The following is a 25,015-nucleotide window of genomic DNA, read 5'->3' on the forward strand; positions in this document are numbered from 1 at the left end:
GAGCAGGAGTCATCGCGCATGCGCACACACAATATAAACAAAGACGCCATCTTGTGTTTGTTTTCTCATCTGATTTTTGATCTATAGGATGACAGGGTTGCTAAAGATTGGGTGGGAAACGCTAATAAACGAGATTAAATCTACATTAAAATACATATTTACAATAAAAGATTGACCTGAACTCGTGTACGTGGTTTATAATAACGAATAAAGTAACAATGTTGTGATTTTTGGCGAGTATTGTAGCGCCGCCGCGCGCCTACGATATAAAAACAAAAGCGCACACACCGGGGAAACCAACGGCAAGCGTTCAAACCTCTGCCGGAAGAATGTCCACTCAGGCGGTCTTCGTCTCCTCTCTGCCCGGCTTGGTTAGCTCCACGGCTCCTTCATTCCCCATTCATCGCTTTTGCTGGCTTTTCGCCGCTCGGGGTTCGATTGAGTCGCCACGCCGGAACTTGAAAGGTTCTCGCCTTCAAATTAAAAGAAACGGTGTTCGAAAATATAACTTTACCCACAACTAGTTATCAGAATTGATTATGTCCAGAATTACATGTATTAAAACGTACCTTACCGTCCAACAATAGTGTTCATTCAAGCTTTTAAACTACATTTTACATGCGACAGTATCTTCGTTAGTCGCCGCCATGGCTGTATCCGGCACACGGCGACTAACAGGGACAGGAGCTGGCAAAACGATAAAAAAAGGCTTTTTTTCTCGTCCAAAATTGTTTTAATAACTCATAAAAGTGTTACGTCGTACTGTAAATGAGGTGTTAATTCATATGTTTATCCTGTTAAATGAACATGTTCATTTAGTTAGCAGTGATGAGCAGCTCTTATGCGATGTGGCGGGGGTGCAAAGCTAATGCTAGGTCCTTTTTTTTTTTTTGGTCTATTTTTATTTTTATTTTATTTTACACAATCCAGAGTCAGGACTGCTTTATAGCGCTGTTTGCTGTCCATCTCCTTAGCGTCTGTGCATGCCGACTCTCCTTGGCCCATCTCTACAATGTGGTGGGGCACAAAGGGCTCTGCCCCAACGAATTCTGCCTAGCAACAAGTGAAAACGTCTCTCGGTAATTCAGGCTCACTACCCACTCAGAAGTCATGGTAGAGTCAAGCTAATAATATATAACAATAGTAATAACAGAGAAGACGACATTTCTATGGTCTGATGTATTATATATATAAAATATAAAATACTGATTAGAATACGAAACATGCTCTTAGCGTTCATTTAATCTCGTCTGTAAATGTTCCTATCGCCTCTCCCTTTCTCTGCTACATGATGAGGCACGAAGCGCTGTGCCCCACAAATTCTGCCTAGCAACAAATGCCAGTACAAACATATCTAGGAATATGAGCGCTCCCTCAATCTTTACATTAAATGTGTCCCTATAATGTCCTGAGTGTTCAGTTTTTTTATCATTTCTGCCAATCTTCCTGTACTTTCTATGACGTACGCTGTGCGCATTCTGCCCGACAACAAGTGACATGTACAGGAAATAAATCTGATCACCGAGCTATTGGGAGATGGTAGTGATGTCACAAAAGTTGAGCGTACACAGAATTGTTGTCCAAGGGAACATTTAACGTTACATTCACTTGTTTTGGGACATTTTAGCTTCAATTGCTTTCCGTCGCACATAAATTAGCATCCACGGAGCAGCAGAATGTGGGGATTAAGCTGAAGAATGGAAAAGCTGCCTTAAAAGAGCTTATGAGTCAATACTTTTGCCTCATTTTAGTCATTTCCTCGTTGTCGTCCCCACGTTGACATTCACTTAAGAGGTTTATTTGAAAACCCTGATCCTGTAAAGACATGAAAAGCATATTTACTTCAACACGCATCATGTTTGAGTAATGGGATTAACTTTATCAAAAGCACATTTAAGTAGTTCAGTACAAAAAGTGCAACATGATTTATTAAACGGGGAAAATCGGCCAATTCCCACCTGATTTCTCCATTAAAAATCATTGTTTCTGTAATTTCTAAATGGCGATTTATGACACTGAGAACAAGAGTGGGCTAATTCATGTTTTTTTTTTTTTTTTTACATTATTAAGTGCAGAATAGAAGAAAAAAAATAAGTCATCTTTCAGATGAATACTGTGGTCGAAATCAAAAATGAGTTCCAATTTGGACATCTAGGGGGCAGTCCATAATTGCGCTCAGCACTTTTCCCAATTCAGCAGTGCAACGCTGGGCCAACTCCCATTTCCATGATGGCCACGCCCTCACAATCAGGCTCCACCTCCAGCAAAAACATCCCAGAAAGTGACGCTCAGAGATCGATAGAAGACTCAGAAATTACACGTTAGTCATTTTGCATCTTTTATGAAATATTGATAGATTTGACAGCTGTTTGGAATTAACACAAAACCACTATCCCAAAGAACAAGTATACAAAATCAGTAATCAATTTCATAAAAATTTTTTTCATTTATTTATTTATTTTTTAATAAATTGCAGGCATATGCCTCACCTGCAAAATGACAAAAATGGAGTTAGCCCACTATAGTTCTCAGTGGGTTCAATTTACGGTTGTTTTTTTTGTTAGCTGTAAACTTTAATCACAATTACGCAACACAATCGTGAGAGATTTCGACATGTAGTGAATCGATATGAATTTCCCTTGTTTGATGTACTGAAATGTATATTTTTAGAGAGAAAAGCATTTCAAAAAGTCTGAACCTAATATGAATAAACTAACTTTTGGGGGATTTCTTTTCAGAAAATACCTTTTCTTTTTTAATGGGAAAAGGTTCTATATATATATATATATATATATATATATATATATATATAAAAGTGCAAACTGTAAGGTATGGGCAATGTAATTAACATTTATACAAGAAAAATCATACTTGAGTCTGTTCGGCAATCAAACCTTAGTCAGCATTCACACAAGAAAAACAAATATGCAACAAAACTTTTGCTCACCTTAAAATTAAATGTGACGACACGTTTTATTGTCACCTGATTTCATGTTAGCGGGCACAGCAGTCAGTGTTTTCCCCCCTCTTTTTTATGCTAGAAAGTCTTTTTAAAAGAGAGTCAACAAAAAGATTACATATAAAAATAGACCGTACATGTTGGGGCAATATATATGCATATATAAAAAATGAAGTTGACACTATACATTTTCCGGTTTTTAGGCACCATTTAGGGAAAATTAAAAAGCAGATTCCCTCTGTTAACATCCCTTTTCCCCCTCAAAAATATTTTTTCCTTGTAACGCGAACAACTTCACTCAATTACAATCCACTTTTTCCTTTTCAAAGTGTCGTGAAAGAAACATGCATACAAACACCTAAACTCAAGCTGTGAATGAGTCCACACATTATTAAATAAACATTAAATATGACAGTATCTATTTAAAAAAATAATAATAATTAAAAAAAAAGCTGCCTTGCACAAGCATGGTTTTTGTTTAAACGAGGTATGAACTTGGACCAGCGCTCCATCACAACACCACTGGAAACAGAATTTGTCTGTGTTACCTCCGCCAAGAAGTTACATTTGGATGGGGTTGAAGAAGCAAAAACTAGAAATCTGTGCCCACAGATGATTAAAGTATCAGCGCTTCAGGGATGGGCATTTTACTACATTGCTGGGGGGGATAGAATGTATTTTTTTTTTTATCTTATGGGAGAATCTGAATGTTGTCATGACCTCTTTGAACAGCAAACTAGGTGAGTGAACCAAGCAACTGCGTAGCATTTCACCTCGATCAAACGGATGACGACGAATGATTTGCTTTATTTTATTTTATTATTTATTTTATTTTGCTTTATATAGTCGTCACGGATATTTTCTGGGCGCTAACAATTTTTTTTTCTCCTGTAAAAGATAACATCTTACAAGAATAATAAAGTAAATTTTTGGGAAGGGTATAAGAGGCATATTTTTAGAATATGCATTTTTTTTATTTTTTTTAGATAAAATTATTCTACAATACATAGAACATGTATTTGAGGCAAATTGCACTTTCACTCACGAAGTCGAATTTTTCCAGAATTTTCTTTTTTTCTTTTTTTTTTACAATAAAAATAAGATGTCATAGAAATAGAACTTGGATTTTTCAACAATCAGATTTAAGAAAAATTGTCAAGAATCAAGTAATCTTTTTCAGAGGAAAAAGGTTAAGGTTGTAGTTTCGCTGAAAAAAAACACCAATACTTTAAAAAGCAATGGTATTTTTCCTATACAAGTCTAATAAGCTTTTTAGGGGGGGGGGGAATGCTCCCCCGAAGGTGGTGGGGGAATAAAAAAAAAAAAAAAAAGAAAAATGTTTAGCTTTGAAAACGTGAGCTAACACTGATAGTTGCATTTTTTTACCCACTTCATTGCCCATTTTTTCATATTTTTTCTGAGGGAAAAAAGGGCTGAATACAGTAAAAGTTGCATCTTCAGTCAAATTTCTGAGCATTTTCTTTTGCACAAAGTGGTGTTTTTGTTTTTTTTTTGTTTTTTTTTTAGAATTGACTGTACATCAAGTCAATGTTACAAAATTAGCAATACATTTTTCAAAATTTCCCCTCAAAAATAGCATTTTTCCTCAAAAAAAGGCTCTATTTTTTAAAGATCTTTCGGAGTCAAGTTTTTCTATTTCTTCAAGAATTAGCTTCTTCTTTTTTTTTTAGTTTGAATAGTCTAACAGGCTAGCCTTTTTTCAGAATTTCCCCACGAAAATAGTAATTTTCCTCTAAACCCCCAGCAGAATCTTCGATGTGTACAATTCTTGTGTCACTAAATTCAGGACGTCCAGTACTACTTTATGAGACTAAAACAATAAATCATGTCCGGATAGAAGCGCTTTTGTGCACATTGAAGCTTCTCGACCTACACAGAGTTTAGCGTAGCTTGCTAGCCGCTAACAAGGAGAAGCGTTTATTAGCAACACATTGCTAAGCAAACAAGAGTTAGTGTAATTACCGGTGAAAGAGGACGAACATTGTCGTTTTAACCTTATAACTTAAAAAAAAAAAAAAACTTTTTCAACAATTGTCTTTTTTCCCCCCCAACAGTTGGAGGAATTGTCAAAATGCCATAATCGCACAAGAAGTATGATCAGTTGAGTTACTCTGCCCATCCCTAGTTTACCGTTGTCCATTTTTCAATTATAGGAGGGTCTGCAGGGCGCTCGGGGGTGGTGGACTTATCGCTATTTTTGAGAAGAAGTATTTTCTAGAATAGGAATCTTTCTATAGCATCACATTTTTACGAAGAGTTTTACCTTTTGGGCGCTGGGTGGTTGTCTGAGGTGGTGTCACTTTTTGAGAAAAAGTCTGATTTTAGAAAACTACAAAAGGAATCTTGTCTGACTAGTTTTTAAGAATTGCCTTTTTTGGAAAAGTTTTTTTTTTTTGACAATGGTAATTGTGAAGCATACCTTTAACAATAGTGTGAATTTTTTTTTTTTTTGAAAAATAATTGCACAAGACTTATCACATCTTGATGATCAAGTAATGAATTATTTCACACACCCCTTGTTTACTGTATCTGTAGTAGTATTTGGGAGTTTTAGAATAGTCTATTTATAAAAGTATTTTTTGAGTGGGAAAAAGTCATAATCATACAAGAAGTATTTTGAGATTTAATGAAACTAGATACTTGACTATCTTAGTGATCAATGAATGTCTTATTCTGCCCATTCCTAGTTCACTGTACTCCATTCATAGCAAGAGTTGTTCCAATAAGTGCAGTAAATTTAACAAGAGCGACTGAACTACAAGGTGCTTTTTGCCCCCCCCCCCCCAAAGAACCCGCAGGTTTTTTCACTTGTCCAGTGACTATTTGATTATTCCACCCATCCATGGTTAACTTTCCATTCGAGTCATTCCAATAAACTTGTCTTAAAGTAATCTTTTAACTACACTTTAAGACAAAAAGTAGAACGCAATTTTCACTTCACTGAAGTCTTCCTGAATTAGTACAGAATTTGATTTTTTTAAATGTTAACACATCGCTAAGCAGAGTGTGAGCTTCGTGTTATGACTGTGAAAATGTGTATAAGAAATGTGAAAGAGTATGAGAACTTTCTCTTCCGAATCTTTTTTTTTTTTTTTTTGGGGGGGGGGGGGGTGTAACCACACATTACCATCATCTCAATGAGAAATTGATGGATTATTCTGCCCATGCTTTGTATTTATAGGAGTCATTAGGGCGTGCGGGTGGTGGTCTTTCATCACTATTTTTGAAAATGTATTTTCTAGAACAGTCATTTTTTTTTAAATGCTCATTTTTACCTTGAGCATCACTTTAAGAGAATAGATTTTTTTCTGGAGGGGGTTGGTGTGGTGGCGTGTCACTTTGAAAAAGTCAGATTTTAGAATATTTTTTCTAGGAAAGGAATCTTGTCGGAATATTTGCCGGGTTCTCAAGCAATTTTTTTCAAGAATTGTAATTTTGAGGCTTATTTTTTCCCCACTAGATTTCTTTGGAAAAATAATCACACAAGACTATTACATCTTGTTAATGATCAAGTACTGAATTATTCGGCACAGCCCTAGTTTACTCTCGTCATAGCAAGAGAATTGTTCCAATCGTAAGCGCAGATTTATTTAATTTAAATTTAAACGAGAAAAAAAAAATAATAATATATATATATATATATATATACATACAATTTTCACTTCACTGAAATATTGACACAGTAAGTCAATCACTACTGTACTAAAACAGTTAAGTGCCCATGTCTGGAAAAAAAAAAAATAATAAATCTTGTCTATGCATTTAAACTTCGAGCTCGAACAGCTTAGCTTGCTAGCCGCTAACAAAGTCTCATTTAACACCTTGCTAAACAGAGAGCTGTCTGAATGTAAAAAAAAAAAAAAGTATTGTGTGCAAAAAGTATGAAAGCAGAGTACAGGGAGGATTGAGATGGGGCAGGGGTGCTCGTCTTTTGTGTGTGGGTTCACTATTTTTTATAGAAAAAAAAAAAATAACTTTTCTAGAAAATAAATCTTATAGCAATATAGTTTGACAAAAATAGCATCTTAGATGAATATTAGTTTTTTTTTCCCTCCATGAGAATGAAGTCTGATAAGGGAAAAATGCAATACACCTTATTAATTTTCAAATGGATTATTATTCAAATGAATTATTCACTGAATTGTGTTTGTAGCATGGGTTGTTCCAAGAATAAGCTCAGCTCAAGGTTAACTGCATTTTAAATGGGAAACATTATCAAAATACAATTTTGGTTCAATCTTCGTGTCCGGCTGAACTTTGGTGCACGTTGAAGCTTCGGCCTAGCTTAGCTCGCTAAGCGCTAACAAAGAAACACGTTTATTAGCAACGCATCTCGAAGCAGAAATGAGTGAAAAGTTCTGATTATCGTTGGCAAAAAGTATGTGTGGGGGGGGGGAGAGAACAAGGCGGACGTTTGTGGAACAAAAAGAAGAACGAGCAACAATGTCAACTACTGGACGCTGTTTTTAAGAATCCTCAGGTTTGTTCACTTTTTACTTTCACTTGTTTAGCTGCAATTGGATTATTCTGCCCATCACTAGTTTACTGTATTCTAGTTGTAGCACAAATTGTTCCAATAAACTGAGTTTCAATTAAACCCAACTACATTTTAAATGTGAAAAAAAACCCACGACGAATATAAATTTGGTCATGCAACTCAAATTGGAACGTGAAATAAATTGTGATTGGCGGAGGTCTATGTTCCACTGTGTGCGCTTGCTATAAAAATGTAGCCAACAGGACTTGAGGAGCTGGTTGACAAGATAAGCGTGACCACTGAGGTAAATGAGCGTGTGAAATATTCTAGTCATTCCTGGGGGTTACAGGGGGGTGGGGGGGGTGGGGGGGGTGGGGGGGGGGGGGGGGGGAGGCCTTACTGCGCTGCCTGCGTGTATGCGTGCGAATCCTTGTTGTTGAGTATGATGCTGATGAGGTCTCCCTCGTGCTCCTTCATGTGCTCCATCAGTCGTTCCTTGCTCGGTGACTCCAGGCCACAGATGCAGCAGCAGAAGAGCAGCACGCAGTACTCCACACCGCCACCGGGCGGCTGGGGCGGGACTTGGACCTGGACAGGTGACGGTGAACTTCTTTGGGGGGACGAGGGGTCCGGGCTGGATTTGGGGAGCACAACCGGGGGTTCCAGAGGTTGTTCTGCCGGGACCTTGGTGGTGTCCTGCGAGGATGCCGTCAGAGACTCCGGCCCCGTAGACGCCTTCACAGGAGCTCTGAACAAGTAAAAGACTGACTGACACTTGCCTATTTAACACATTTGGTGAATTATTTCAATTGTTTGTGTTTATTTCTACCGCGCGAGGTGGCAGTTATTATTATTATGAGAGTTATGAGTTATGAATATTTTGCGTTTACCTGCTGCTCTGCGAGATGGCCTCGTTGATGGCCTTGTTGACCTGCTCGTAGTTGTAGTTCTGGTCTCCGGCGTGCTTCCACATGTGCGACTTGAGTGACGGCGGGTGGCTGCACACGTAGCCGCACAGCGAGCACCTGACCACAGGCAAAGGTTGACAAAAAAGGCTCGCTCGAACGTTCGGGAGTTGAGTTGCGGGTCTAGGGTCTCACCTGTACTGCTCGAGAAGCTGCACAGCCTGGTGCTCCTGAGGGTGTTTCCTCATGTGACTCTTTAAGCTGTTCATATTGGTGGTGGCAAAGTCACAGTTGCAGCACCTGCACAGGCCACAAAAAGTGTTTAGTACGACTTTAACATCTGATTTTTGTTGAATTTGCCACTCTACACATATACACTGTACTGACTATTAAAAGTCCTGCTTTACATATAACTGACAAAAAGGTACTACTTTACATATACTGATATTAAAATCGCTGCTTTACAGTTATCAAACGTGCCGCTTTACACTGGTTTTTGTTAAGGGGCAAAATAAAACTAAAGTATTTTGCCAGAAAAAATAAATAAATCCGGAACTCAAGAATGGTCCTTTTTAAGAATAAAATCTTTTTTCTGCAAAAAAAAAAAAAAACATACAAGTTAAATTTATTTTTAAAGAAAAACATTTTACAAGATTAAAGTCATTTTTCGAGGCAACATGTTATTCAGCAAGTAATACCAATGCATCAGTGTTAGATCTTTTTGACAGTTTTTTATTAATTTTTTTGACAAGTCAAAGTCAAGTAGTGTTGGGAAAATGCGGTTTATTTACACATACCAAACAAAGTGACTGAAAGGAGGTCCAGAGTCCAACTACAGACTACACAAAGTGCATTTAATAACATTTTCTCCTGCTCGGGAACCTTTTAAAACACTTAATCCAGTCCTTCACTTTCACATGCTTTGATGTAGGATAAGCAAACATGTTCCAGACCCAACCAGTGCAAAGAAAATGTGACCTTGTTCTGCTTAGTTTGTATTTAAGTGCTAACATTTGCCCTTCCTGCAACAAAAGCAGAGCTTGTCTAGGCCTCTACTCCCACCTAGTGGACAACAGGAATAGACCAAAAGGTGCTCAGAAACGCCGCTCAATGTCTAAGTATAATATGCATATAGAATACAGACAAAAATAGCATTTAAATCAAAATAATTTGGGGAACAAAACTGAACCCAGTGGAACACCATAGGTTATTTTTCTTTTATTCTATATTGTTAACTATGACCTACTGAACCACTGTTTGTCCAGTGAGTTATTGCATTTTTGTGCTTCCCATGTTATTGAACTTCCTGTAGTGCCAAAATAAAAGCATGGAGTAATGTAAATCAGCCAGATTTAACCTTAAAATGTTTAGACAAAAGTATTGAAACACTTGCTTTCAGGTGTCCCAATACTTTCGACCGCATATTTAAAGTTTAATCAGGCTGATGCACATTGCTGTACGCTCTTTTTTTTTTTGTCAGCACGGAAAGATTAATAATAAACTCAAAGAAAATGTGAGTTTGGTTTAAAACGCTTTGACATTACCCTCAATAAACTAATTGTTATGATTTTATGATCCTTTTTTTTTTTTTTTGCAGTAAACCCCACGGCCTCACCGGTAAGGTTTGTCTGAGTTGTGAATGCGTCTGTGGTTCCTGACGCCCACGTACGTCGCACTGGTGTAGTCGCACACATCGCACTTGAATGTCTTCGGAAGGACACCACCTGTCAAGAGAAAATCATTATTACGCACGAGCAGTTCCACAGTTACCACTGACGCCGAATCAGAGTTCCTCACCTTCATCAGTGTCGCGATCGGCTTCCTCCGCCGCGGACGCCGTTTCATCCACAGCCGCGAGCGCTGGCGCGTCCACGTCGCCGAAGCTGTGATGCTCCCGCTCGTGACTTCTTAATTGACTCTGGACCACCCAACACAAACGTGCGCACAGAAAGAGGTCAGAATTTTACTCCACCGCGAAACAGGAAGCCGACTTTCCGCATTGTGTTCAACATTTCCTGGTGAACCACACTCAAAGTATGCAACATTCTCTAAAAATAACCGCAGGTCGGTTCAATGAGCATCAAGGGATTAACTGTGTGCGTGATTGGCTTTTTCCAATAAAGTTAAAAAAAAAGTTACAAGTAAAAATTAAATGGATGGAGGGAGAAAAAAAGTCATGAGAAAACCATTAGGAAAAAAAGTCAGATTTGTCTAGGAAAATCATTTAAAAATGTTAACTTACAAGAAAAACATTTTGATAACTTTTGAGAACAGAAGTCATGGGAATGATGCCATATTTTGAGGATTTTTGTTCAAACTTGAGGCACGGTGAACGACTGGTTAGCACATCCGCCTCACAGTTCTGAGGACGCGGGTTCAAATCCGGTCTCGCCTGTTTGGAATTTGCATGTTCTCCCCGTGCCTGTGTGTTTCCCCCCCCTCCCCCAGGTACTCCAGTTTCCTCCCACATCCCAAAAACATGCGTGCTAGGTTAACTGAAGATTCTAAATTGGCCGTAGGTCTGAATGTGAGTGCGAATGGTTGTTTGTTTCCATGTGCCCTGCGATTGGCTGGCGACCGGTTCAGGGTGTACACCGCCTCTCGCCCGGAGATAGCTGGGATAGGCTCCAGCATGCCCGCAACCCTCGTGAGGATAAGTGGTTCAGAAAATGAGGGAATGTTAAAACTTGAGGAAAAAAAAGCCACATTTTCTTAGATGCTAATTACAAGTTCGTAATACTATTTTATGCTGATCGGATTCAATGTCAATTCGCCGATGCGGTTAATTAAGTCATGGATCGGCGCCGCAAAACATTTACTCTGCGTCGCCATCGTGTACAGTATATGTGAATCCAAAAGCTCGTTTATTTTTTAGCCTTGTCACCATCTTTTGACGTAGTACTGTAAATATCTGACCGCCAATAAAGTTAGTTATATATTAAATAATACGTCTGGGACAGAACACGTAATGCCTGGCTCAGACTGCAAGACAAATTTGGTCTTTCACGCTTGCACTATGTCAGACTACTGCAATAAAATCTCGTATTCAGATACCACTGCAGCCAGTCGTTTACGACCACGGGGCTTTATCTTGTCAGCGCAAACGCGACCGGATACACTCGTTACCATGGCGACAACAACGACAATGGATCGCGTCTCGTGTATGACAAGAACAAAATGGGGAGAAAAACATGGTGGTGGTCACCGGTGCTCGGGACAGGACTAATTCATTAATTGCTTGACGTAGGTAAATCAATATATCTTAGCTGTTCTGGGTGTGTCCGCTGAGTAATGCGCCGCACAACTTTCAGCCGTCACTCAAATATGTTCGCATGTCTAGCATATGCCTACACATGACTATGTTTGAGCCGTGAAACTATCCATTTAAAAAGTCTCCAGGGGCTGGAACATATCCCACCCAGACATCACAGACCTTTTGCATGCTGCTATGAAAGACGATGGCTAGCTCGCGGGCTAAGAGGCTTCCGGATGCCGCGGACCGGTGGCGGACTAGTCTTAATACGCCACCGCCTCGCTTGGTGTTGTGTGTAGGTCCGTATAACAGACACTTCATTAAAACACAGTCACATGTTATTCAACCTGTGACTCACATGACAGACATTTGAGCACATACTTCCTGCTATGTATATACCTCACAAGGCTTAGGTGTTTCAACTCATTACAGTAGCCTGAATAACAAAATGCAGAAGACTTGGGAACTTAAATAAAGACACCGAGTTCTGTAAATTGTGGCATCGAGGGAAGATGCATTTTCAGGCTGCAGGCATAGCTTGCAAGCCGTAGTCGTAGAAATGAGCCTTGTAATAAAAACTAAGTCACAAATGCACTGGATAGTCAATGATGAAAGAAGGCGCTTAAATATTTAGCGAGGTAGGACCGCCTCATGCCAGGAAGCACGCGTGTGTCACTTGACTTCATTTCAGCCAAATGGTGCAAAAGTGTTTAAGGCTATACCTCACCAATTTCGTACATTGTTCTCAGTCTTTGTTTGTTTTCAGCAATTCAATTTCAAACATATGACCTGACTGAACTCATTTAAAAATCCTACTGTACCTCAGATTTGAGTTGCGGTGAGCATTGAGTGTTGCTCACCTTGTAGTGGAAGGCGTGTGCGCACATCTTGCACTGGTACATCCTGGTCTTGCAATGGTGGATCATATGGGTCTCCAGGTCCTTGCTGTCCGTGGCGATGTGCTCGCAGATGGGACACTGGTACGGCTGCCTCTGACGGTGCACCCGTAGGTGCTGCTTGATGTAGCCCTTGTTGCCGCTGCTGTAGCGACACAGCCGGCAGCGGTACGGCCGCTCGCTGCCGGCCACAAAGTCCACCAGACCCCCGTCGGACGGCGCCCCCGGGTCCTCCGGGACGGCGTTGGCGTTGTCCTGCAGCTCCTTGAGGATGTCCTCGTCCGAGGCATTCTGGTCCGAACGCTCGCGGAGACGCTCGATGACGGTTAGCAGGGATGAGCTGATGCCGGCGTTGGCGGCGGCAGGGCCCTCGGGGTTCCTACACGAGGGCCACAATTTTTCTTTACATTTTGAGGTCAGTTGGTATTCGGTATTAAGGAGCATTAGAAGAATGCCTTCCTTCACCATGTTGATGTTTCTTTTTCTACACACAATTCTTGATCAAAACTGTTTGATGAAGTTAGTGCACTTATACGAAATGTATATATGCCAAGATAATGCTTAATACAAAAAAACATCTCAGAAAGGTAGAATGCCCATCAGAAGATTTACAAAATCCACACGCATTCATTTTAAGAAAACAATTCACTTCAGGGTTCCTACAAATCCCATTCCCCAATTACCAGACTTTTCAGTAAAAGTAATATAATTCATGTTTTGGAAATGTGGGAGGAAGAAGTACCCTGAGAACAAGCAACTCGGAACAGGGACGCCGGGGCCGAGATTTGAACCCTGAACCTCGGAGCTGTGAGGCAGATGTGCTCACCACTACCGCGTGGTGCTGCCCATTTGATTTGTCCAAAGTTCATGTTCAAGTACAACAAATGAACACCGAAAGCAAAAGCATGATGTCATATTGAAATGTATAAAATCAAATTCCATACTTTCCATACTTGAGCAGGAATTCCGGGCCCTCGTCCACGTTTCTGTGATGCTCCACCATGGACGCCGCCTCCAGTTTGAGCTCAGGGGTCCTCATGGGCATGGCGACCAGGACCTCGGCAGCCAATGAGTGAAGGCGGAGAGACTCCGAGTGAGTCCTCTTGCGTCCTGCCGGCGGTACGTTCTCGTCTCGAGGAGAGTCGCCGCTTCGCCCTTGCTCCTCCTCTTTGACGTCCAATAAGCTCTGGCCGGCGTCCACTTCCGGGTCGAGCAGCATTGGTGCGGGGGCCATGACGCCATCTTCGGCGGAGGGCAGACGCTCGACGATCACGTTGATGTGACCCGCGCTGTTGGGGTCGCTGTTGAGAGAATACCATTGAATAGAGCTGTGCATTTAGTACCTGGACCTTCACTGGGGACTTAATCTACCTCTTAATAGCAACCACAAACATCTCACAATTACACCAGCCATTGGTACTATTCAAAAAACGCAATATAACAGCAAGCAATTGTGCCATATGAATCACCTGGAGCACTTCACCACCAATATTTCTCTCATTACGTAAACATAAAACCACCTAACCTCCCGCTAACCTAAAAAAAAAAAAAAAAAAAAAAAAAAAAGACAAAAACCTCTGTTAAAGAAACAACAATAATCTAAAACAAGAAAAGCTAAGCTAAAAGCATGCTAAGCAAGCATAGAGCGGTGCAGCCGTGGAAAACCCAGAACAAAAGAATTAGCCTCACTAGAGAACTAAACACACAACCAAAACAATTGCATTGATGATTTGAAAAACAAGACTTCATTTTATAAACATTGCTTAATGCTAGCACAAAATGGAAAACCCTAACGAGCGGCTAGCAAAAATTAGCATTTGAAGTTACAGCGGAGATCTACCTTCAAATAACAAATAGTCACATACAAAGGCTGTAGTAACACATACAGACAGGTAATATACCAAGACTCACAGGAATATATTCTTCCTACTTTATGAAAAACTAGTTATATTGATAAAGTTCAATCACGGCTTTCTTCTTCTGCTCTTTTTAGCGTAATGTAAATACTGTGCATGCACCATACTGCCCCTAAGAGGCAAAGGCGTGCACAGCAGGTATTTTTTTTATTTATTGCTCTTATTTTAATATATTATTATTTGACTTGTTAGTAACTTATTTATAACAAATATTCAAATGTAGGATATATATGTAGGTCAGCGCTTTTATAGTGTTTAGGCCAGCAGAGAAGGTCTGGAGTGTTTGCGAATTGTGACCCGCAAATATGCGGAGGAATGACTAACTACTAGCAAAGTTGGCTGCTGTCACCTGTTGATGATCTTCTGCGCCGACGTCAGCAGGCTGTCGGCCACAGACGGCGCCTCCGCGTCAACCTCCGCAGTGACGTGCACCTCCATCGCAGACTCCTCGGGGCTCAGCTCCTTGACGTCGAACTCGCTCTGTTCTTCTTTGGCGACGCGGGGCGGACTTGATTCGTGGTCTGGAAGCGGCGCGCACAGCTTGAAGGCGGCGGAGATGGTCTGGGACTCTGCCTCTCGGCTGGCGGGCTCTGCCACAACTACTGAGGTTGCTTTCTCCTCCTCCTCTTCGAAAACGGGGTAGGAGCAGTCGAGGAGGCCGGCGTGCTTCCAGGCATGCGTCTTGAGCATACGCTGTTGGCTGCACACGTAGCTGCAGATCAGGCAGCGGTACAGGCCGTACTCCTCGTAAACATACCACTTCTTTTTCTTCTTCTGCTGATGCTGCTCAATGTCGCCCTCGCGCTACGGATCAAACATTATGAACATTTAATATCAGAATTGAGCCACTGACAACTACAGCGGGCAAACTCCATGATGGTCATTTTTGCAAAAAAGGGAAACTTTGTGAAGGAAACTTGTGATTTAAGCTTTGGAAGTTTGGTGAAATAGTGGTCCAAGTCTATCCGTCAACCTGATCGACAGTTAATAAACTTCAAAATGACAAACATGGAGTTAGCCTAATCTGGTTCTCAGTGGCTCAATTTCTAGTGACAATAACTCTTGGAATTATTAGTATTATCATGATGCAAACGTTGCTGGTATACCTCTGAGCCCACCAGGTCGGCGTCCCTGCTGGGTCCGTCCTCGCCCCCCTTGGCATCTGCACTGTTGTCCAGGTGCATCCTGACGTGCTCCTCCAGCCGCGCTTGGTCTCGGGAGCTGAAGCGACACTCTGAGCACATGAGGATCAAGTCCTGGTTGTGCTCGTTGTGCTGCTTCAGGTGCTCCTTGAGCAGTGCCAGCTTGGGCGACAGGTACGGGCACAGGCTGCATTGGTAGCACGTTACCGCGCGCTTGCGTTCGCCACCGTTGTTGTTCAGGTCGCCATCCACATGCTCCACACTCAGCTTCTGGTAGGGAGAACCTCCTCCCGCTCTTGGCTGGACCCTCTTGTGTCCCGTCAGAGTGCAGTGACGCTGGGGTCGCTTCTCCACAATTTTACTCAGCTTCTCGATGACCTGGATGAGAGAGTCGGCGTCTGGTTTGCGACTGGGGGTGTCCAGGGTGTGCTGCTGCTTGTGGGGTTCAGACAAAGGCGGAGACGAAGAAGAGGAGGCGGCGGCGGCGGCGATGAGCACAGCGACGTTGTTGAAGTCCTCCATGACCTGGCACGGGAGGCATGAAATGTTGACACCTCCTGGAACCCTAAAATGGGTCCAAGTGAACTACTGAAGCTCCTTCATGTCAAGTGGCAACATTTTCTCTATAAAATGTTTTAAATTATATTAAAATGGAGGCTGAATCACCAGTTCAAAATGCAGACAAAAAATAAAAAATAATAATCTGTAAAACTGTGATGACTTCCACGCATGACAGGATTAACTTTTTCTTCCAAAAAAATAAAATAAATCATTATTTTAAGATTTGTACTTTGTGACATTTTTGATTGGCAGTGTGCAGTGAAATGGTCTCAATGTTAAACATATTTGCCTGAACTCAATAACTGATTTCAGACAGCGTTATTGATCTCGACAAAGGGAAAAGGGGCGGCGATAACGTGTGAACTTGACAAGGAGACGCACGCCTTTTGTTGACATTTGAAAAGGGAAATGAGCACAAGTGTCATTCCTTTCATCTTTCCCAAATCCTTCACTTTGTCACTACTCATCACCACCTTCCTCTTTCCTCGCCGCTTCTGCTTTGTGCAGTGACTCACGCGTGTGGAATCCACAGTGCACTCGGAACACCCGTCGGCCATTCATAAACGTGGAATACGAAAGGATGCATGCGTTTTTAAGTGCTTTCAAAAGACCATCGGTGAGCTTCTTTGTGGACCGAAAGGCCCGAGTAGCCTCCAGTGAGCACCTGTTCGGCCACATCTAAAAATATGTCACTCCTACCTTTCCATTTGTGGAATTCAAGCGAAAACACACCCAAACGTCGAAAAAAAAAATAATAATAATAATAATTCCAACAGGCCGTGTGGTCCGTGGTTAGTGTTAAGTGGCTAAATGACGTGTTAGTGCCACAAAATAAGCGAGAAGGGTCAAATGTGAAGTTTGGACAGGCTAGCATCGCTTAGCTCGGCGGCTAAAAGCAGCACACAAGCGTGGAACAGCCCGCCGGAAGAGGGCCACTTTTAACATGCCGCTAATGTGTGGACCAACATTACTACACTTTGACTTGGAAGTTAAACATACACTCACCGAGTCGCCGCGCTCTTTGTCCTCGAAACACGCAAGGCGCTCACGTTAGTTTTATTCGTCAGCCATTATAATTAAAAAAAAAAAAAAAAAAAGAAAAAAAAAAAGAAAAAGGAGCTTCTGTGTGCGTGTGTGTGTGTGTGTGCGTGTGTATTTGTGGCACACACTGCAAAATGGCGAGGATGGAGCCTGGGGTCACGTGACTCGGAGTTTGTAGGGTCAGGTGATCATAAAGCGGACTGGTGATTGGACGGGCTGGCTGGCGAGGGATCCGCGGATGGTGCCTTCAGGGGCTTCTCGGAAAATACCACAGCTTATTCGTTTCATCGCGATTTAACGTGACAATTCATTCAATATTAACGACGACAGTGATAATAATAATAAAATACGGGCATAGATTATGATCTATGGACGGAAGACGATGCCAAGCCACATTATGCACGTGGCTTTGTAGTAAAAGAGTGCGGGTACTAGACTGGCCTGCCTGCAGTCCAGACCTGTCTCCCATTGAAAATGAGTGGCTACTACGACAAAGGAGACCCCGGACTGTTGAGCAACTGAAGTTGTACCACAAGCAACAATTAGTGTCCTCAGTTCCCAAATGCTTATTGTGTGTTGTTCAAAAGGAAAGGTGGGTCTGTATTGTTATTATTATTGTTATTATATTTGTGAATCAGCCCACTGGTCGGCACAGCTATGGAGGCGTACAAACGATCGGAGGTGAGGTGGGAATAGATACATGAGGTCCGCAGACATATTTCAGTTATGACTAGCGCATTCTGTATTTAATAAGGGTACCCGCTCACATTGTCTGTCGTCGACGCCCCGCCCCGCTCAAGCACGGATCGCTGCGATCACGCACCGTCCTCCTCGCACAGACGTCTCCAGTGCGAGACTGTCGCTGCGCCACATTTAAAGGGAATGAGAGGAGCCGCTTCGATTGGCCCCGATTGAAATCGTCTGTGCTCATTCGCACAGTGGCGCAGACCTCCCTCTTCTAAATACGCCAACATGCGCTCGTTTGCAAAATGACCAAACCCTGGTCGAAGCTGCCTCGGCGCAGATTCACGCTGGTCATGAAAATAAAGCCCATAATGTCAACAAAAATTTAAAAAAAAATTTCCTTCCCGCCATTATGACTCCATGTCCGCACATGATGTCAAACCTTCTGTTTGCCTTCCATCGCCATCAGCAGGCCGGCGGCTACGAGCAGCGGCCCATCAGCGTCGCTCATCTCGACGCCGACCTCAACGTACCCCGACGGGCGCCCGCCATCCAATCGGAGTCGACAGCTCGTGAAGTTCCTCATGTGGCGCATTAAGGGCCTCGCCCCGGGCTACGAAAAAGATGGCGGCAGAAAGCAAGTTATTTCTATTGTGCTATTAAAGTCATACTTCAGCGCAGCATATCAGTTCACACATGCTTGTTACCGTGCAGCGGGGAGCACGGTGACTAAAGAACACAAAACGGGCCTTTTCGTCTTCTTCTTCGTCTTCTTCTACTTCTTCATTTCAAGCTACCCGAGCTACAATGACATGCACCAATGACAAACAAATAATCAAATTGACACGACTGACAGCTGTCATTTCGGGGGGGGGGGGGGGGGGGGCTGAAAAGTAGACTACATTGATTTAAAATGGAATAAAATCATCAACCCAGTTGAACGTGGTCTTGATTGTGCTGCTGTTCCAATTGAGACCACCAGATGTCAGTCTCGACCTGCAGTAAGACGGCTGCATTCCGTTCCAAATGTATTTTTTTGGTTGTTTTTGTTTTGAGTTCATATTTTTTGAACGATTACGTTACTGATAGGAAAGGTGAATAATGATCAACGATGCATGTCCTGAATTGTTGTAACAAAATTAGAACTAAACATTTTAATCAAAAGATATTGTTTGGAAAGTGCTGGCGTCGGACCCTATATGTCCAAATTTGGTCAATTTCTTTTTTTTTTTTACACAAATAGATGTGTGTGTTATTATTATTATTATTATTTTTTTTTTTTAGAAATATTTGACTAAAAAAAGTGTCGAAAATATCTTGCTCCCTTTGCCGATGCAATGTCAACGGTTCAACAATTTTTTTTTTCGGTTTTGGAGATGCAAGGTTAATTGATTTATTTTGGAATCTACAACTAAATTATCATGTTGTGTGATGGATTTTACACACAGCGCATGGGTCATTTCCCTTCCAGTGGCTGCTTTATTGTGGCCGTTGATCCCATTCCTCTTTTTCAGCCGGGTTGAGAGGAAAACAGCAGGGGATAGGCCCTGGGGATAGGCAACCCTCATCCATCCATCCATTTCCGACACCGCTTATCCTCACTCGGGTCGGGAGTCTATCCCAGAGGCGGTGGGCACTCCGAACTGATCGCCAGCCAGTTGAATTGTCCCCAACTTCCAGGAGGTGCCACAGAACCAAATTTTGACGGTAGAGTTGTCAAATATCACTGCGTTGCTCTGCCCAAGTGCAATGACCATAACTCAAATTTCATGCAAGTTAGCGTTGTCTATTGCCGTTTGAAACATTTCAGACTGAACAACAAAAATGGCAGACTTCTTGTGGGTTTTTAAACATGGCTTCCTGAGACTTTGTGTGTGTGTGTGTGTCCTCATGATAGTAAAATGAAATTTAGTATGCATGCCTAATTGAAACTGGCTTCAGGGGCTGAATTTTCGAATTGATTCAGTCCAATTACCCGATGCCCGCTATTTCAGCCTCCAGACCTCTAGAGGGCAGCAAAAAGCAGAATAGAAGGAAAAATGATGCTTCTCCAAAAGCAAACCTATCAAAAAAATAAAAATAAATAAAAAAAATGAGAAAACAAGTTTGTCGACGGTGGTTGTTATAATTCGGACGTGTGTAAAATCCAGGGCAACCGCATAAAAAAAATCCAAGCAGCTAATTTGCACGTTTAATTGCTTCCATTTAATGACTCCAACGTGTAAAACAAATTTATCTGCGCCGTTAATGAGCCTCAATTTGATTGGACGCTGGGCAAGTACGTATCGGGAGGTCTTATTGCAGGAATAAACAATTATTTATAACAAATCAGACGCCTAATGCATCAAATTAACAACACAATTTCACATTTATGACATTTAAGTTATTCCGCCGCAAAGGACGTCTTGTCTTTTTTTAAAAAAATTTTTTTATTATTATTATTTTTTTGTGTGTGTGTGTTGTGTTTATAGATGGTCGCTTTATGTGTGAGATTAACAGCAGCCAGCGTGTTTTTTTTTTTTTTTTTTTTGCCGTGATTTACGGTGGCAGTAAAGTGGTGCTTTTATTGAGCCGGAGCAAATCATGAAATGGTGGACTTTTAAGTGCAATGTTCATCTCACGTGCCAGGAAATATTACCTCGTAAAAGTCAAAGTTATCTCCAAAGTCAACGAGTCAAAAATATTTACACGAAGCCGTCGTGAACGCCTCCGTGTTAGCTTTTGTGCTAGCTTAGATGCTAAAGAGGAATATTCGAAAAGATGAACTTTCGAGCACCTAGCGATGTCCATAAATTGGTCAGAATAGTTTCCCGGGAATATTCATCCCCAAATCGTGTGAAGTGAAATTCGCTTTAGGGGGCTGGAGTTTAATTCTCCCGCAAAATGAGAAAAGTTTGGAAATGGCCAAGTGGCTCAGATGATACAAAAAATACTGGACTTGAAGTCGAAAAATCACACGCGAAAAGGTCATGTATGATCTTTAGTTTCCATTGTAGCACAATAACATGAAACAGATCCCAGGTCAGTTTTTCTTTTTTTTTTTTTTGTATTGTAAAATTGACCAACCAGCAGCAGCTATTGGCAAGGTGTTTGTGTGTGTCTGTGCGTGTGCAGCCCAGCATGTATTGTCATGTATGCTCATCTGTTTGCGCGCCAGCCGCAGCAACTGAGCAATGGCCTAATAGGATAATGAATTCAGCGTGTAGTGGCGGCGGCAACAGGACCGCTGCTGCGTGTGTGTGTGCGTGAGGGGGCAACGGTGGGGGTTAATACAACGTGATAAATATTTGATTTCTGCTGGGGCTGCTCCTGCACCTACAGAATGGGAAATGGCTGTAATGCGATTCACAACAGATTGTCCTCGGGGAGGCCCTACACTGTGCGTGCGTGCGCGGGCCCGTGCGTGTGTGAAAACGAGGTGAGCGCCTGGGTACAGCCAGGGGAAATAAAGGAACAAATCGGCTTACAAATCAGCTAACCCGCGCAGCGACCGGCTTCGCTTGTTCGGACGCCCGCCGCCATTGGCGGCAGCGACTGTGAACCCGATCATCAGGTGCATTTCGGATGCCACGTTAACGTCGTCGTCATAATCATCACCTGGCGCAGAAGCACATGACAGGAAGTCAGTGTGAGTCACACAGGAAGTGAGTATGAGTTTGCGAGGGGATTACCATTTGGAATTTTTTTTTAAAAAAGTTCTCAATTTTTCTCCTATGTTTAGCCATTTTGAATGATTTAGCCACATCCATTTTTTGACCATTTACAGTTTTTAGCAAACTTTTCACCACTGTTTTTTTTTTTTTTTTTTTTTACCACTTTGACATTTTGTGTCATTATTGATTATTTTCACATTTTCTTTTGTCATTTTTCACAATTTTTTAAAACTATTTTTTAGCATTGGCAGTAGATACGAGATGAAACTCATTTTTTATGGGACACTTTATCCACTCATTGTTGACAGTTTTCACGACATTTAACCCAATTTTCACTCATTTGTAATGATTTCCACTAATTCTTGACCATTTTCACTCATTGTCAAAATTTTAACAATTTTTAACTCTTTGCTCATACTATTTATTTTACTCTGATTTTTTTTTACTACTTTTAACCCCTTTATTTTCACTATGTTTAAACCAACCATTTCAGTTTTGCAAAATGATTTTAATTCACTGTTCGGCCATGTTCACTATTTTTTGTTACAATTTTTACAATATTAAAACAATTTTTTCAATCTTTTTTCACTCATTTTTAGGAAAACAAAAATCATTTTTCATTCTTTACTATTTTTTTCAATTTTCAAATCTTTACTCATTTTTTTGAGAATTGCGCCCTTCTTTTCAACAAGTTTCACTGTTTTAGTTATTTTTTTTAAACAATTTTCACTTATTAAACAGAACCTTACACCTTTTTGTACACCCTCACATTTCACTATTCTTTTTATAATTATTTTCACTTATTTATATAGACATTTGTACATATTTTGATTATGATATGAATATTATTTTGAAATTATTACTCAAATTACTAAAAACATTCACTTTTTTTTAAGAATTGTACTCAAATTTGTATTGAATTTCTGATGATGCTTAGAAGCAAATTCACTCAAAGTTGCAAATTGTTCACTCATTTTTAACCATTTTCACTGATTTTGTCATTTATTTATTTTGTAATTTTCACTCGTGTAGAAAATTATATTGTTAATTTTGACACAGTTCACTCATTGAAAAAAAAATCACTATCTTTGACCATTTTCACCCATTGTTGGACACATGGCGGCACGGTGGCCGACTGGTTAGAGCGTCAGCCTCACAGTTCTGAGGACCCGGGTTCAATCCCCGGCCCCGCCTGTGTGGAGTTTGCATGTTCTCCCCGTGCCTGCGTGGGTTTTCTCCGGGTACTCCGGTTTCCTCCCACATCCCAAAAACATGCATGAATTGGAGACTCTAAATTGCCCGTAGGCATGACTGTGAGTGCGAATGGTTGTTTGTTCGTATGTGCCCTTGGCTGGCAACCAGTTCAGGGTGTACCCCGCCTCCTGCCCGATGACAGCTGGGATAGGCTCCAGCACGCCCGCGACCCTAGTGAGGAGAAGCGGCTCAGAAAATGGATGGATGGATGGATGTTGGACACATTCTCACTAATTTCTCAACATTTTTTATTTTTTTACAAATTTGTATTATAATTTTCAATCATCTTTAGACAAAGTTTTTCTCATTTTAGGATAATTTAAAAAAAAAATGTCGGTCATTGAAATAAAAAAAAATGTATCCTCATGTTTTTGAGAATTCTTCACTCCTTTTTAATAAATGTTACAAATTATTTTGAGAATTTTAAATACATTTTTCACTAATTTTTAGACAATTCCCACACATTTTTAGAAAATAAAATCTGTTTTGAAAAACGTTCAATCATTTTACCAATTTTCACTCTTTTTTTTTTTCAATTTTCAGCCAATTTTAGAAAAACATTCATTACATTTTGAAAATTGCTCACTCCAAAAAAATCCAAAATGTTTTGAAAAATTGTGATATTTTTTTTTACAGATTTTCACTAGTTTTTACAATTTTCACTCATTTTTATTAAAAAGATAATTTTTTTAACCACATTTCCACTCGTCATTTTGACCTTTTGTAATTTCTTTTAAAATTAAATTATCCTATTTTTTCTGTAAATTAAAAAAAAATAAAATAAATGACTAACTTCATACCATTTTAAATGTTTTTTTTTTTTTAAATACAAAGTTATAATAAATCAGTTCAGTTGTTCAGCAGAAGCATGTCTTCAGGTCACTTGGCGGTATGTACACTTTCAGCACAAAATCATAAATAACTTCATCGTGAGTGGTTGTGTGTGTGCGCGCGTGTGTGTGTGTGTGCATGCGTTACACAAATCAACAAGCATTGTGTGTTCAAAGAGAAGGAAACATGGTGACGGCAACAACAGCTGATGGATTGCACATGCGTACAAAACTCTTGTTGCTAATTTCATCATGTTGGCAGTCGCACATAACTACTGTTACACTATACACACACACACACACACACACACACAATGCCTTGTCTTTTCCCCTTTGCTGTTGTGCGAGTGTCATAGCAAACGAATGCAATTAGCGCGGCCTGGCCAGAGAACGCCACGCGTTTGTCACGCGGCAATTGTGTTACGACCAGATGAAAAAAAATATACATCAACACAAGCAGATGATTTGTTTTTTTTTTCTCCACAAGAATGCGTGTGTGTCCGATGGCATCACCACCAATCACATCAGCGCTCGCAATGGCTGCTCAGTAACATGTGTGCACAAGATGCCATTTTGACCCCCAAAAAAATAAAATAAAAAATCCACACCAGTCAGTTCCTTTAAATTTCTGAAGCAATTCTCTAAAGTCTCCAAGCAAGAATGTTTGGAGGTTTAAAAAATAAAAAAACCTGGAATAAAAAGATTTGTGTTGCAGAATTTCAGGTTTCAAGTCCGGGTGAAGGTTTGTGTGATGACCTGCTGGAGGCGCCTTCCTCCCTGCCTCCCTTCGTTCATTCACACGGGCCACGGTGGACTTGTGCGTGAATCAATCGTGGCCCCGCGGCTCAACGAGGCGCTTGGGCCTTTAACCCTTCCCACAATCAACCAGAGGCGAGTTTGCGTCCCAGCTTCTGGCGCTAGCCACCTGAATTTCAGTCGGTGGCTTTTTGCGAACAAATGATTTGCGACTCTTCTGCGCACGGTGTGCTATATGTAAACTACTGCACTACGTTAGCTTCTCATGCTAGCCGCCGACTGGCTACCTGCCCTGCGCTCTTCACTTGTAATCAAAAGAATATTTGATGTTGAACATTATATTCTCATAATGCTCCTTGTAAACGTCGAATTTTCTTTTTACGTTTATCCCGACACTTGCGGTCAAGACGGTTGGCCGCATTTACGTCGCATAAAATTTACGACACATTAGCTCGTACGCTATTAGCCTTGTTTATGATGTCCATATGTGGGCTAAACATGGCCGTAAACACTCCATTAGCTCCTAGGTGCAAAAAAAAAAAAAAGCAAATGACCTAAGCAACTTTAGCAGCCGAGCTTATGATTTAGTGCACGCAATAAGAGCAGCCAGTATGTGTGTGTGTGTGTGTGCGTGTGTGTGTGTGTGTGTGTGTGTGTGTGTGTGTGC

At 41.1% G+C, this 25,015-nt stretch overlaps 2 protein-coding genes across 9 annotated transcripts in view; both read right to left on the reverse strand.

The window, feature by feature from the left end:
• Nucleotides 1–429, reverse strand: part of dpy19l3 (dpy-19 like C-mannosyltransferase 3) — a 30,852-nt gene extending 30,423 nt beyond the window's left edge. For all 3 annotated transcript variants that reach the window (XR_009787002.1, XM_061764776.1, XM_061764777.1), the window contains exon 1: nt 289–429. The gene's annotated coding sequence lies outside the window, so the exon portion shown is untranslated. The remainder of the gene's footprint in view (nt 1–288) is intronic.
• znf507 (zinc finger protein 507) lies at nt 340–17,286 on the reverse strand. Of its 6 annotated transcripts, none has more exons than XR_009787000.1 (13): nt 17,136–17,286; nt 15,534–16,094; nt 14,777–15,231; nt 13,456–13,812; nt 12,476–12,890; nt 10,160–10,280; nt 9,978–10,086; nt 8,558–8,662; nt 8,348–8,482; nt 7,858–8,236; nt 1,736–1,815; nt 575–687; nt 340–473 (listed from the first exon to the last, which is right to left on the reverse strand). XR_009787000.1 is itself a non-coding variant. In XM_061764772.1 (12 exons), the coding sequence occupies exons 2-12, from the start codon at nt 16,089–16,091 to the stop codon at nt 672–674; spliced, it is 2,730 nt and encodes a 909-aa protein (XP_061620756.1). In that variant the 5' UTR covers nt 16,092–16,094; nt 17,136–17,286; the 3' UTR covers nt 526–671. The 6 variants fall into 6 exon arrangements, 3 of the variants coding, with proteins under 3 accessions (XP_061620756.1, XP_061620758.1, XP_061620757.1); XR_009786999.1 differs by having other exon boundaries at nt 350–473; nt 570–687; XM_061764772.1 differs by lacking the exon at nt 340–473 and having other exon boundaries at nt 526–687.
• Between the last annotated feature and the right edge of the window lie 7,729 nt (nt 17,287–25,015).

This window comes from Phyllopteryx taeniolatus, unplaced genomic scaffold, assembly GCF_024500385.1.
Source record: "Phyllopteryx taeniolatus isolate TA_2022b unplaced genomic scaffold, UOR_Ptae_1.2 contig_24, whole genome shotgun sequence".
Lineage (NCBI taxonomy): Eukaryota > Metazoa > Chordata > Actinopteri > Syngnathiformes > Syngnathidae > Phyllopteryx > Phyllopteryx taeniolatus.